The sequence below is a fragment of the Bos javanicus genome, chromosome 12, assembly GCF_032452875.1.
Source record: "Bos javanicus breed banteng chromosome 12, ARS-OSU_banteng_1.0, whole genome shotgun sequence".
NCBI classification, from domain to species: domain Eukaryota; kingdom Metazoa; phylum Chordata; class Mammalia; order Artiodactyla; family Bovidae; genus Bos; species Bos javanicus.
This window is the reverse complement of record NC_083879.1, coordinates 21,098,426-21,111,845: the sequence shown is the minus strand read 5'-3', so window position 1 is coordinate 21,111,845 and position 13,420 is coordinate 21,098,426. Positions and strand designations below refer to the sequence as shown.

Here is a 13,420-nt window from a genome sequence, read left to right as displayed (position 1 = left end):
AGGATTTACAAATGATATTTTAACATTATCTTTTCAAGAAACAGTCACAAATGAACCTACTTAAAATCAGAATCACAGATGCAGATAACAATCTTATCTACTAAGGCGGGGAGGGGAGGAGGGATAAATTGGGAGACTGGGACTGATATATACATATTACTATATATAAAACATATAACTAATAAGAACCTACTGCTACTGGCAGGAGGAGAAGGGTACGACAGAGGATGAGATGGTTGGATGGCATCACCAGCTCGATGGACATGAGTTTAAGCAAGCTCTGGGAGTTGGTGATGGACAGCGAAGCCTGGCGTGCTGCAGTCCACGGGGTCACAAAGAATCAGACATGACTGAGCCACTGAACTGAACTGAAACTTTTTTTTATTTTTGAGTGTGTCAAGCCTCTGTTTAATGGCACAAGGAACTCTACTCAATAATGACCCATTAGGAAGAGAATCTAAAAAGGAGAGGACATATGTATATGTATACGAATCACTTTGCTCTACAGCAGAAACACAACATTGTGAACCAACTATACTCCAATATAAAGAAGAAACAGTCAAGTACTCATGGCCTCTTAGAGTAGTTCAGAGTTGGGGGGAAAAAGGCCTTAAAGACTTTTTCAAATCCTAAAGCTCTCTCATTCCAGCCCCTTCCCACTCCTATTCCTTGCTGTAACATTAGCCAGTCCCAAAGTAAGCTGCTAACCTTCTCTCTGGTGGCTCAGGTGGTAAAGAAGCTGCCTGCAATGCAGGAGACCTGGGTCCAGTCCCTGGGTCGAGAAGATCCCCTAGAAAAGGGAATGGCTACCCACTCCAGTATTCTTATCTGGAGAATTCCGTGGACAGAGGAGCCTGGTGAGATATAGTCCATGGGTTCGCAGAGTTGGACAAGACTGAGTGACTACCAATTTCACTTTCTTTCCAGCTTCTCTCAGGTTCAACTTACATATCTTTACTTCAGGAAACACACCACCTCCTCAGGCCCATTCCATTCCAAACAATTGATAGATCAGCCATGGCATCAATTCATTCAATGAACATAATATACAAATTGGCTATCTCCTCTGTGACAGGGAGGGACACACAAGCCTGGCGCGCTGCAGTCCATGGGGTCACAAAGAGTCAGATACAACTGAGCGACTGAACAAGATGACACTGGAGGACAGACCGTCTACTGAGATCAAATATGACTCCCTATTACCCACCATATGGTCCTAACCCCTTAGGACTTACAGAGAACACAGATAATGATGTTCCTAAACTGGTCCTTAATCAAGTGGCATACAAGGTGGCAGTTCTCCACTGTCCCTCCCAATTACCCTCACCCCCTGCAGGCCTGTCCCCACAGCCTTCTCCATCACACCCTACCACCACACCCTCAGGCCTTTTTATCCAGAGAAGAGTTTCAAATTCTGTCACTCAGAGGTTTTAGGAATGTTTGTGGTTGTTGTTCAGTCTCTAAGCCTTGTCTGGCTCTCTGCAACCCCATGGACTGCAGCACCCCAGGCTTCCCTGTCTATCACCAAAACTCCTGGAGCCTATTTAAACTCATATCCATTGCATCAGTGATGCCATCCAATCATCTCATCCTCTGTCATCCCCTTCTTTTCCTGCCTTCAATCTTTCCCAGCATCAGGGTCTTTTCCAATGATCAGTTCTTCCCATCAGGTGACCAAAGTATTGGAGCTTCAGCTTCAGCAGCAGTCCTTCCAGTGAATATTCAGGATTGATCTCCTTTAGGATTGACTGGTTTGATCTCCATGCTGTCCAAGGGACTCTCAAGAGTCTTCTCCAGCACCACAGTTTCAAACCATCAATTATTTGGCGCTCAGCCTTCTTTATGGTCCAAATCTCACATATGAACTTGACTACCAGAAAAACCACAGCTTTAACTAGACAGACCTTTGCTGGCAAAGTGCTATCTCTGCTTTTTAATATGCTATCTAGATTTGTCACAGCTTTCCTTCCAAGGTCTGGATGCCATAATATTAGTTTTTTGAATGCTGAGTTTTAAACAAGCATTTTCACCCTCCTCTTTCACCCTCGTCAAGAAGCTCTTTAGTTCTTCTATACCTTCTGCCATTAGAGTGGTGTCATCTGCATATCTGAGGTTGTTGGCATTTCTCCCGGCAGTCTTGATTCCAGCTTCTGATTCATTCAGCCCGGCATTTTGCATGTTGTGCTCCCCATATAAGTTAAACAAGCAGGGTGTCAATACAGCCTGGATGAACTCCTTTCCCAATTTTGAACCAGTCCATTGCTTCATGTCCGATTCTGTTGTTTCTTGATCTGCATACAGGCTTCTCAGGAGACAGGTAATGTGGTCTGGTATTCCCATCTCTTTAAGAATTTCCCACAGTTTGTTGTGATCCACACTGTCAAAGGCTTTAGCATAGTCAGTGAAGCACAAGTAGATGTTTTTCTGGAATTCCCTTGCCGCCTTCTCTATGATCCAGTGGATAGATCATAGCAATTTGGTTTCTAAACCATTAGCAATTTGGTTTCTGGTTCCTCTGCCTTTTCTAAATCCAGCTTAGACATCAGAAGTTCTCAGTTCACATACTGCTGAAGCCTAGCTTAAAGGATTTTGAGCACTACCTTGATAGCCTGCGAAATGAGCACAATTGTGCAGCAGTTGGAACATTGTTTGGCAATGCCCTTCTTCGGGATTGGAATGAAAGATGACCTTTTCCAGTCCTGTGGCCACTGCTGAGTGTTCCAAGTTTGCTGACAAATCGAGTGCAGTACTTTCACAGCACCATCTTTTAGGATTTGAAATAGCTCAGCTGGAATTCTATCGCCTCCATTAGCTTTGTCATAGTAATGCTTCCTAAGGCCCATTTGACTTCACACTCCAAGATGTCTGGCTCTAGGTGAGTGACCACACTATTGTAGTTATCCAGGTCATTAAGACCTTTTTCAATAGTTCTTCTGTGTATTCTTGCCACCTCTTCTTAATATCTTCTGCTTCTGTTTGGTCCTTATTGTTTCTGTCCTTTATTGTGCCCATCCTTGCATGAAATGTTCCCTTGATATATCCAATTTTCTTGAAGACATCTCTAGTCTTCTCCCTTCTATTGTTTTCCTCTATTTCTTTGCACTGTTCACTAAAGAAGACTTTCTAATCTCTTCTTGCTCTTCTCTGGAACTCTGCATTCATTTGGGTATATCTTTCCCTTTTCTCCCTTGCCTTTTGCTTCTCTTCTTTTCTCATTTCTAGAATGTTTGCTATCATAATTATTCCTCTGGAGGCACTAATTTTCCAGATTCCTCAAAGTGTGACACTCAGAGCTGAGTTCTGAATTCAAGCTGCCTGCAGGAGCCTGGCAGGTTCAAGTCACAAAGAGTCAGACACAACCAAGCAACTGAGTCCTGACTACATTCTTAACCGGTCTATTCTAGTGCTTCTCAATGCACGGGGAGATTTTTCTTCCCCCCTCGAGCTAGAATGCCCCTTACAACACCCTTGCTTTCTCACATAAACTCCTATTCGTGCTGCAATACCCATCTGGAAGAGGGTTCCTTGGTCTCTTCTCTAACCATTACAAGCAGAGGAGATTCTTCAACAACCCCACTGGGTGGTATCCCCTCTTCAACACATCTCCTTTATATAAGATAAAAATCTGACCCACTTTTACCCATTGCATGGGTATACACTCCTAGTGAAGGAACAATTTCCTATAACTGTTTAATAGTAACTACCTAGAGTTACTGAAACTCAGTGTGAATGCTAAGATTGTTGACTTGTGTGAAGATATGCATATAAAGAACTTACAAAGATAAAGGTCTGGACTGGGCTGGGTACCACCTGGAGCAGTCTCTTCTAGCTTTCAGTACCTGAAGAGGCTCCACTGGACACACCCTGGTAAGCTGCAAGCTAGACAGTGGTCTAGACCAAAATACAGCCAAAACGTCTGGGAGGAAACTCCTAAGCAAAGCATGCTAAAATGACATTCACTCAGAAAAGACAGTCCAGGCAGAAGCTGCAAATGAGGAGCCCAATGGACCCAAGTTGGGCATATCCTTTGGAGATGGAATCTAGCTACAACCAAAGCAAAGACAGGCTCAGATAAGGCCAGTGAGTTCTGAGAACAAATTCTATTTTATGATACCAGAAATCTATACTTGTAAGTCAGATTGTTTTTATCTCTTCTTCCTTTTTTTTTTTTTTTTTTGGCCACAGCTTGTGAGAGTTCCCCACCAGGGACTGATCACAGGCCACGGCAGTGAAAGTGCCGAGTCTCAACCACCAGACCACCAGGGAAATCCCATTTTTACATTTCTTCAATTTCCTTATGTTTTCTCCCTTGGTATGAAGTAAAGTTGCAGGCTGTTTTAACTGTGCTCAGATGAACTGAAAATAAGGGTTTTCAGCCACTCTTGGTCCTGAAGATTAAAATATTATCAACCCATGATGGACAGCAGCCTTAGGGTGAAAGTGGTATTACAGCCCAAACAAAAGAATCCCCTAAAGTAAGTACGATTTAAGGAACAAGAAGGGCTGTAGAACCCAGCTATTCTTCCTCATGTAAAAATTCTCTTTTCAGAACTAAATCTTGGAGGTTGTGGTTTTATTTTCTTCTAAAATTACACACACACACACTGACGTCCCACTAAACTACGAGCACCTTGAAAGGACCTTGTCATTTTCACCAATGACGTGTGCACATGTGCATGGAACACAGGAAAGGCATTTAAATGTTTGTTGACACAATGAATGAACAATGCATGGTCTTTCAAAATTTTAAGGCACCTTTTCTTCATGTTTTTAAAAACTTTGGGCTGGTCGGTGTGGCATGCGGGATCTTCCCCAGTCAGAGGTCAAACCTGTACCCTCTACAGTGGAAGCTCGGAGTCATAACCACTGGATCACCAGGGAAGTGCCTTAAGGCATCTTTCAAGGCCATCCAGTCCAATCCTTTTCCGAACATCTGTCCACACAAAACTTCCATTGGTTTTCATAAAATTCATTCCAACAAATATCAGTGAAATGTCTACAATAATTAAGATATGCTTTCAGGAAAAACAAAAAGATCAGGCATCAATATATATTCATTGAGGGCCTACTATGTGCCGGCCACCACACTAGACCTTAAGATATTACAATGAGTAAGACGCACATAGCACCTTAGGGAATTCATGGAGAAGATAAATGGACAACAAGCACCAATAACATTGTTTAAAAAGATAGAAAATGTTGCTTTCGAAGATATCATAAAGGCTATTAGGAATCAGAAGTCAAAAAGGAAAACCAAGGTTTCAAAAGGACTTGTGAAACACTGTCATTCAGAACTAGGACATTATTTTGTGGTTTAACCTTACAGTTCAGGAATGAAAACTACTAGAGTCTAGCTGAAGTGGTAAATGGAAATGGCTTGGTAGGTTTTGATGAAAATCCAATATTCTATCTTCATATCTTTACTATTACGTCAAGTGACAGTGACACCAGCTTTTGAAAAGAAAGAATAGAGATCAGTTCTCTTTTAATGGAAGCCATGATTGAAACTGAGCTCTAACAAAGTTCTTGTCACATGTGACTATATGACCTACAGAAACACAGACTTGTTGACCTTAGTAATAAGAAAATACATCAAGAAAAATCCTAGACTTACTATTTTAACACTAACTGCATTATAAAATATTTTCTATTACTTACATTGTAAACTGAGAGAGTAAAAATTAATATATAGCTAAACACTGCAGTCATTTTGTCCCATAATCAAATGAAACGCATCTTCACTGTCTTTCATATATGCTACTTCAGAGTCTCCAAATACTCTAAAATGTACCCCCAACTGAAGTTGTTTCCTTTAGTATAAACAGTGAGACGGAAATCAGAAACCAGGAGCCAAGCTTGGTTTCACCACCAGGTACATGAATTTGGGCAGGTAAATGCTCTGGCTTAAATTTTCTCAACCGTAAAATGAAGGTGTTATAGCAAATAATCTCTAAGATCCCTTTGAACACTTAAAAAAAAGAAAACTAGGAAAACTAACTTCTACTTCCAAAGTAGAAAGTTCCAAAACTAATACTAAAGCCACTTAGGTTTTAATTACCTTTCTCCCTCTCCTACTTGATTCAACAAACTTACTTATGAATTTCCTACAGCAATTAGAATGAGCAGTTTCATCTCCAGTAGTTAAAGACAGGGAAAGTGACGTCTATCGATATATTCTCTTTTAAAAAAACATAATTCTGTGACAAAGAATTTCTAGGTCCAGAAGCAACCTCTTCAGTAGAATTTTGCCTCTGTGGAAAAATTAAACACTCTTAAGCCTTCTCTGTGAATTTCAAGTGGTTTCTACATCCATATATTCCATTACAGCCCATGAATTTCTTCTGTTTTTAGCAGACTGCTTGCCATTGGGGTATGTTTACAATATTTTCCCTTGGATCTGTATAGGAAGTGAATCAGGCACCATTTGGCCATCTTATGGAGTACGATGTAGAGAAAAATATGACATTAATATGTAATCATCCTAATTATACTGAAGAATCTATGATATGAATAGACCTGTCAGAAACATTTTTTGAGACCACACTGCATGCAAAGCACTGAAATGACTATAAAGACGGTATGAACACATTGTTGCTTCGCCTTTCTTTGCCTGAAATTTTACAAGTCACCAAGAAAAAATATGTTTTACCTCAGTACAATGTTAACTTACATTAAGAAAACCTATCTACCATTTAAAGGCTAAAGCTCCTTGTCATACACCTCTACAATATGACATTTTGTAGAATACGAGTTGAAACTACAAAAGCAACAATTCCAGATCAAAACTATTACTACTATATTTAAGCTTCATTCCTCTGGAAATGAGCTTCATCTGCATAATCTTTGCATATTAAAGGACATTAAGTTCAAACAAACAAAAAAACAGCACTGTCTAAAAAACATGGGAGAATACTACAGGCAGAACAACTGGCTCTACTTCTGCAAATTAAGCAAAATTAGGCAAAAAAAAAAAAAAAGAAAGGAAGCAAGCAAAGGGAAGGAACTCCAGAGCTATTTGCAGCAGTGGTCCCTCCAAAAGTTCTAGGAGCTTCCCCTTGAGCTTAAATAGGGCAAAGGAGAGAAGTCAGCTCTCCTTCTGGGCACAAGCCCAGATACTCTTCACAACTTGCAATATTTATTGAATTCAGTGGAAGATGTCTGGGAGATCTGGATTCGGTGAGAATGTCTGGGCGAAGGGAGTGGCATTTGCTTTCCTCCGTCTGGAGCCTTCAGAACTGTACCAGAGTTCTCAAAACCCCTTAGTTATCTTACAGAGCTCTGAGCATCCTCCCCACGCACACACCTGCAGGGCCGGGCAGCGCCTCCCTCTCCCTCCACTGTCCTCAGGGCTGGACCAAGGTCCAGTGGCCGGCGCACCGTTAGTCCAAGGGCCACCCTGGCCCCGGCGGACGCCACCCGAGCAAGCCCCAACAGAACGCCGCCGTCCCGGCTCCGCGTCCCGGAGCCACGCAGCAGCGGCGACTGCGCGGCTGGACACCGGCACCAGCAGGATGCGCATTAGAATAAAAACTTGGGCAAGCGCTCTCGCCCTCGCGCCGACGTGGAGGCACAGCCCCAGAAGCGGGCTTCGGGGACCGCCGGCCCGTCCCGCCCCTGCTCGCGGCCGAGGGGGCAGCGGTTCTCACCTGTCCTCCGAGACACTGATGACACCCTCCTCCTTGGGCACGATCACGGCCATGTTCACCACCTCCTGAGAACCCTCGACCCGCTGCAGCAGGATCGGCTTGCGGGTCAGAGGCTTGGGCTGGATCTCTGCCGCCATCGGAGGAGGGGGCGCGCCGGGGGCGCCGCCGCCAACTGCGCCGCGGGATTGGGCTGAGACGACCGCTCGAGCGCAGGCACCAGCTGAGACAGAGACTCTGTTTGGCCGGAGCGGGCCGCCGGGGACCCGCGATCATAGCCTGGCCGCCTTCCCCGGGGACGACTCCGCGCTCCCGGCTTCGGGCAACGAAACCGCCACGACCGGCGCTGCAACCCGGCGCCACCACCGGAGGGAGGGGGTGGAGAGTCGGGGGGCGGGGCCGATGGGGGCGGGGCCTGCCGCAGGGGGTGGCCGCTGGTGGGCGCGAGGGCGGCTGCACTTCCGGGAGGGTGGTGGAGGAGGAGGAGGGGTAACTGACAAAGTGGGCGGGGCGCCGGCGGCCCAATGCGCGTGCGCCGCCAGTCCTCTGGGGCCGTTTCCGCCCCGCTCCTCCGCCATTCCCGTAGCCTCGCCGCACCGCCTCTAGAGCGCAGGCGCCTTCCGTCACCCGCGGTCCCCTGGTCACCTTCCACACCCAGTGTTTAGTGCCCTCCCTCTTTCATCTCCCGAGAACGCGCGCGTACACACTCCTGGGAACGCGCTTGGGGTATCCCGCCCACCGCAAAAATCCCTGAAAAGGGGGCGTTGGTGGGGCGGGGAAGAAAAGAATCCCGCAGGAAGGAAAGAAGCTTGAACATGTTGGCCAGAGGTTGGGCATGCGCACGAGTTATCTGTCCCTCGCGAGGCGGGGGCCTGACCACCGAGCATGCTTAGCTGCTCCCAACACGCGTCTGCCTCGGGCCGCCGAGTGGTACCCCGTGGTCTCCTGGGAGTAGTAGTTCTTCAGAACTTCCTTTCCCTTGTCCTGAGATGACCTATCGCCTACTTATCGTTCCTGGCCTGGGGAGCTTGGTGGCCTCGGAGTCACCGCCTGCACCGTCCTCTAAGACAGAGAACCAAAGGGCAGCCCTCGGTGGAGCGGACTGTCGCTGTACTCCTGCCACTGCCCTTAATAGTGGAGCGCCAGGAGTCGGGGAAGAAAAGACCTCATGCAAGCATCTTCGAAGGAACTTAAGAGATGACCTGTGTTGTCAACCTCCTCGTTTTCTTAGATGGCTGTGTTACTAGCCCATAATTAAACTGTAGCTTCAAGTTAGGCCTATAGCACCCCCCAGACTTGAACTCAGGCACCCATGCTCCTTGGTCCTTCTTCCCATTCCCCAGTGATCCTTCCTTTCTAGCTTGCACTGGAAACAATGGAGAGAGTTATTGTGATGACTGAATGAATGTCAGTTGCTTGGCACAGGGCCTGGCTTGTGGGGTCGTTGGTTATGTGATAACCCCATTAGCCCTCCCACAGTTATCAATCCGGCTGAGGAATGGTCTTGGTCTATATGGTGTGACTGGGCTGGCAAGGGCTTTGGAGGGGAGAAAAAGAATATGCCAGAGCTGGACAAAGAACAGGATGGGCCTTGTAGAAATACCTGTCTTATAGGGCAAGTTTTGGCACAGCCAAGGTGATAGGTCTCTGTCTCTTTACCACCTCCCAACTTCATAGAAATTCTGTAAGGCACTTGAAGGGAGGTTGAGGTATTTTCCAGCTTTGCAACCTAGAACAAGGCATTCCACTTCTCTGAGCCTCTAGTTGACCATCTACTAAATGTAGGATAATAAAACCTGCCTTGGGTGGTGGTTTTTAGACTTACAAATGACAGATTATTTTAATATATTTATTTATTTGGCTGCACAGGGTTTTAGTTGTGGCACGAGGTACGTTTTTAGTTGCGACTAGTGGGATCTAGTTCCCTGAACAGTGATCAGACCCGGACCCCCTGCATTGGAGTGCAGAGTCTTCCTCACTGGACTACCAGAGAAGTTGCACAAATGACAGATTTTTAAAGTTGCTTTCATACACGATAGGTTCTTTAAGTTTCCAGGAATTAGGACATAGACATATTTAAGGGACATTATTCAGCCTGCCGCAATGGTTTTAAATACCATCCATATGCTCTTGATTCCAGTAATAATCTCTACCCTGACCACATTTCTGAACTCACATATCTAATGCTACTCTACATTGTCACTTAACTGTTTAATAGGTGTTGCAAACATTCCCAACAGTAGCTTTAAATCTACTACATCTTTCATGTAGTTGTTCGAAACTAAGATCCTAGGAGTTATCCTTAATCCTTTTCTTTTTCTCACAGTTCTATCCAGACCATTAACAAGCGCTATCAGCTCTACCTCCAAAATGTATCTTGAATTTTCCCATTTATATCATCTCCACCCGAGGTCACCATAATCTCTGGCCTCTACTGCCACATGGAGTCTAACTGCTTTCTCTGTTTCTTCTTTTGAACCCATACAATCCATTTTGATCACAGTAACCAGAAGGATTTTGTTTTAAAATATAAACCAGATCAGTTCCTCCTCTTATTCAAACACATCAACTCCTTACCATTGCACTTACCATGAAATGACTCTACAAGCTCACCTCTTCTGCTCAGTAGTTTCCAAGCCCTGGTTTGGAAATCCCCAGAAACACCAACCTCCTTCCTCCTGGTAGTCTTTGCACCAACGGGGTTCACCTTTCAGCTACTTTCTTCTCACCACTGAGGCTTCAGCTCCAACGTTAGCTCCTTAAACAGTGGCTTCAGCTCCAATGTTAGCTACTTAAACAGTCTTACACTCCCAAATGAACCCTACCTCTTCATAGCACTTCCGAGCATATCACCTGGGTTTATTTTCTTCCCAGTACTTACTTCTGCCCAAAATAATCGTGTGTTTCTTACTGGTTTTTTAGTCTTCCTCTTCTAGAAGAGAAACCCTGGGAAAGGAGAGAACTGTCTGCTTGCTTATCATTGTATTCCTTTTAGAATAGTACCTGGCACATCAGGAGGCATGTTGTTAAGTAGTCATTAAATATTGTAAGATTCTATTTATATGAAATGCCCACAATGGGCAAATCTGCAGACCCAGAAAGCTGATTAGTAATTGCTAATAGCATAGGGGGATATGGGGGGGAAGAAGGAAGGGGGACCAATTTTGATGGCTAAGGAATGTTCAAGATTTCTTTTTCAGATAATAAAAATGTTTTAAAATTATCATAGTGATTGCACAAATTTATGGATATTCTAAAAGTCACTGAATTGTACACTTTAAAATGGTAAATTTTATGCTATATGAATTATAGTTGTCTATTATCCAATATTACTTTTGATGAATTACTGACAGATTCTATGATGCTTTCATGGGTTTTATTTAAAGCAAAATATTGGAAACCACCTGACTTGTGAAAAGAATTTTTGCACATTTATTAAAATATACCAAAACATATTATATAACTGCTATTTTTATCTGTTATTTTGTCACTTAATGGCATTTTGTTTAACCATATATACTAAAAAAGAATTGGGAACTTTTTAATGTTTTAAATTGAGTATATATTTACTAGTACAATTTTTTAATAAAGTGCTTTTATCTCATCCCATGCTTACATATAGTTTTCTCCAACTTTGAGAACAGCAGATTTTTATAGAAGAAGATCACGCTGTAGCCTAGTTATTTAAATCCTATTGTCAGATGAATCAGGGAAATTATGCTTACATTCTGTCAGAAAAAAATTTTACTTCATTTTTCCATTCAAATAAATAATTATCAATAAGCATTTCGAGGAAAATTATAAAAATAAAATGAAATATATCTTGTAAGACAGATTATTAGCTGTAGTTGAGTTCAATATCATATGAAATATCACCTCACACCTGTCAGAGTAGTTATTATCAAAAATACAACAGATAACAAGTGTTGGCAAGGAGGCATAATCCTTGTGCATTTATGGTGGAAATGTGAATTGGTGCAGCCACTGTGAAAAACAGTATGAAGATTCTTCAAAAACAAAAATAAAACTACTGCATCATCCAGCAATTTCACCTCTGTGTTTTTCTGAAGAAAATGAAAACATTAATTCAAAAAGACAAATGCATTGCTGTGGTCTACTTTATAGAATCTAAAACGTCTTAAGATAAGTCAAAATACCCTTGTTTCTTCTCTCTTATCAGGAATACTTATAAGGAAGACCAGAAAGATCTGTGGGTTAAGTTGCCTTATTGACCATTAAAGTTTCCTCCAGGAAATCAGAGGATGGATGAAATGGGTGAAGGGAGTCAAAAATGTACAACTTTCAGTTATAAAATAAGTCCTAGTGTACATGTAGTGTACAGCATGCTAGCTATAGTTAACAATACTGAAATCCATATTTGAAAGTTGTCAAGAGAGTCAATCTTAAAAGTTCTCATCCCCGGGGAAAAATTGAGTTGTAACTATGTTTGGTGGTGGATGATAACTAGACTTGGCGTGATCATGTCACAATATATTCAAGTCTTGAATCATGATATTGTACACCTAAAAATAATGTGTCAATTATATCTCAGTACAAAAGTTTTTCCCCGACTCAATATTTAGTAGTATCTTTCTGTTGCCATTTTCAACTCCATGCAAAGCAAGTAGCTCAGTGTTAAAGAATCCACCTACCAATGCAGGAGACGCAGGCTCAATCCCTGGGTCAGGAAGATCCCATGGAGAAGGAAATAGCAATCCACTCCACTATTCTTGCCTGGGAAATCCAAAGGACAGAGAAGCCGGGTGGGCTACAGTCCATGGGCTCGCAAAAGAGTTGGACATGACTTAGTGATTAAACAACAGCAACAACAAAGTTTATGAAATGGGAGAACATCTGATATAAATGCAGGCACATCCTCAGGAAAATTGGTTTTAGACAAAAGCACCTAAAAATTTCGAAGATGTCTGTGTACTTCTTGACAAGTTTTCACAGAGTTCCACAGGCAACAGTTTGGATATCACTGAAAACAGAAAAGGGGCTGCCGCTCCAGCAGGGCACGGAGCTTCTCAGTTCAGTCCAGGCACTCAGTCGTATCTGACTCTGCAACCCCATGACTGCAGCATGCCAGGCTTCCCTGTCCTTCACCAGCTCCTGGAACTTGCTCAGACTCATGTCCATTGAATTGGTGATGCCATCCAACCATCTCATCCTCTGTCGTCCCCTTCTCCTCCTGTCTTCAGTCTTCCCCAGCATCAGGGTCTTTTTCAATGAGTCAGTTCTTTGCATCAGGTGGCCAAAGTATTGGAGTTTCAGCTTCAGCATCAGTCCTTCTAATGAATATTCAAGACTGATTTCCTTTAGGATGGACTTGTTTGATCTCCTCGCAGTCTAAGGGATTCTCAAGAGTCTTCTTCAACACCACAGTTTGAAAGCATCAATTCTTTGGTGCTCAGCTTTCTTTAGAGTCCAACTCTCACATCCATACGTGACTCCTGGAAAAGCCATGGCTTTGACTAGACGGACATTTGTTGGCAGAGTAATGTCTCTGCTTTTTAATATGCTATCTAGGTTGGTCATAGCTTTTCTTCCAAGGAGCAAGCATCTTTTAATTTCATGACTGCAATCACCATCTGCAGTGATTTGGGAGCCCAAGAAAATAAATACTGTCACCGTTTCCATTGTTTCCCCATCTATTTGCCATGAATGGATGGAACCAGATGCCATGATCTTCGTTTTTTGAATGTTGAGTTTTAAGCTAACTTTTTCACTCTCTTTCACTTTCATCAAGAGATTCTTTAGTTCCTCTTTGCTTTCTA

General features: G+C 43.3%; 1 protein-coding gene across 2 annotated transcripts in view; it reads right to left on the bottom strand.

Moving 5' to 3' along the window:
- WDFY2 (WD repeat and FYVE domain containing 2) overlaps positions 1–7,990 on the bottom strand; it is a 192,597-nt gene extending 184,607 nt beyond the window's left edge. The window contains exon 1 of one of the 2 annotated variants that reach the window (XM_061434676.1): positions 7,647–7,990. In XM_061434676.1, coding sequence (XP_061290660.1) covers positions 7,647–7,783 — 137 coding nt within the window. In that variant the 5' untranslated portion in view covers positions 7,784–7,990. The remainder of the gene's footprint in view (positions 1–7,646) is intronic. The other variant, XM_061434675.1, reaches the window with a different exon arrangement.
- Positions 7,991–13,420: the final 5,430 nt, after the last annotated feature.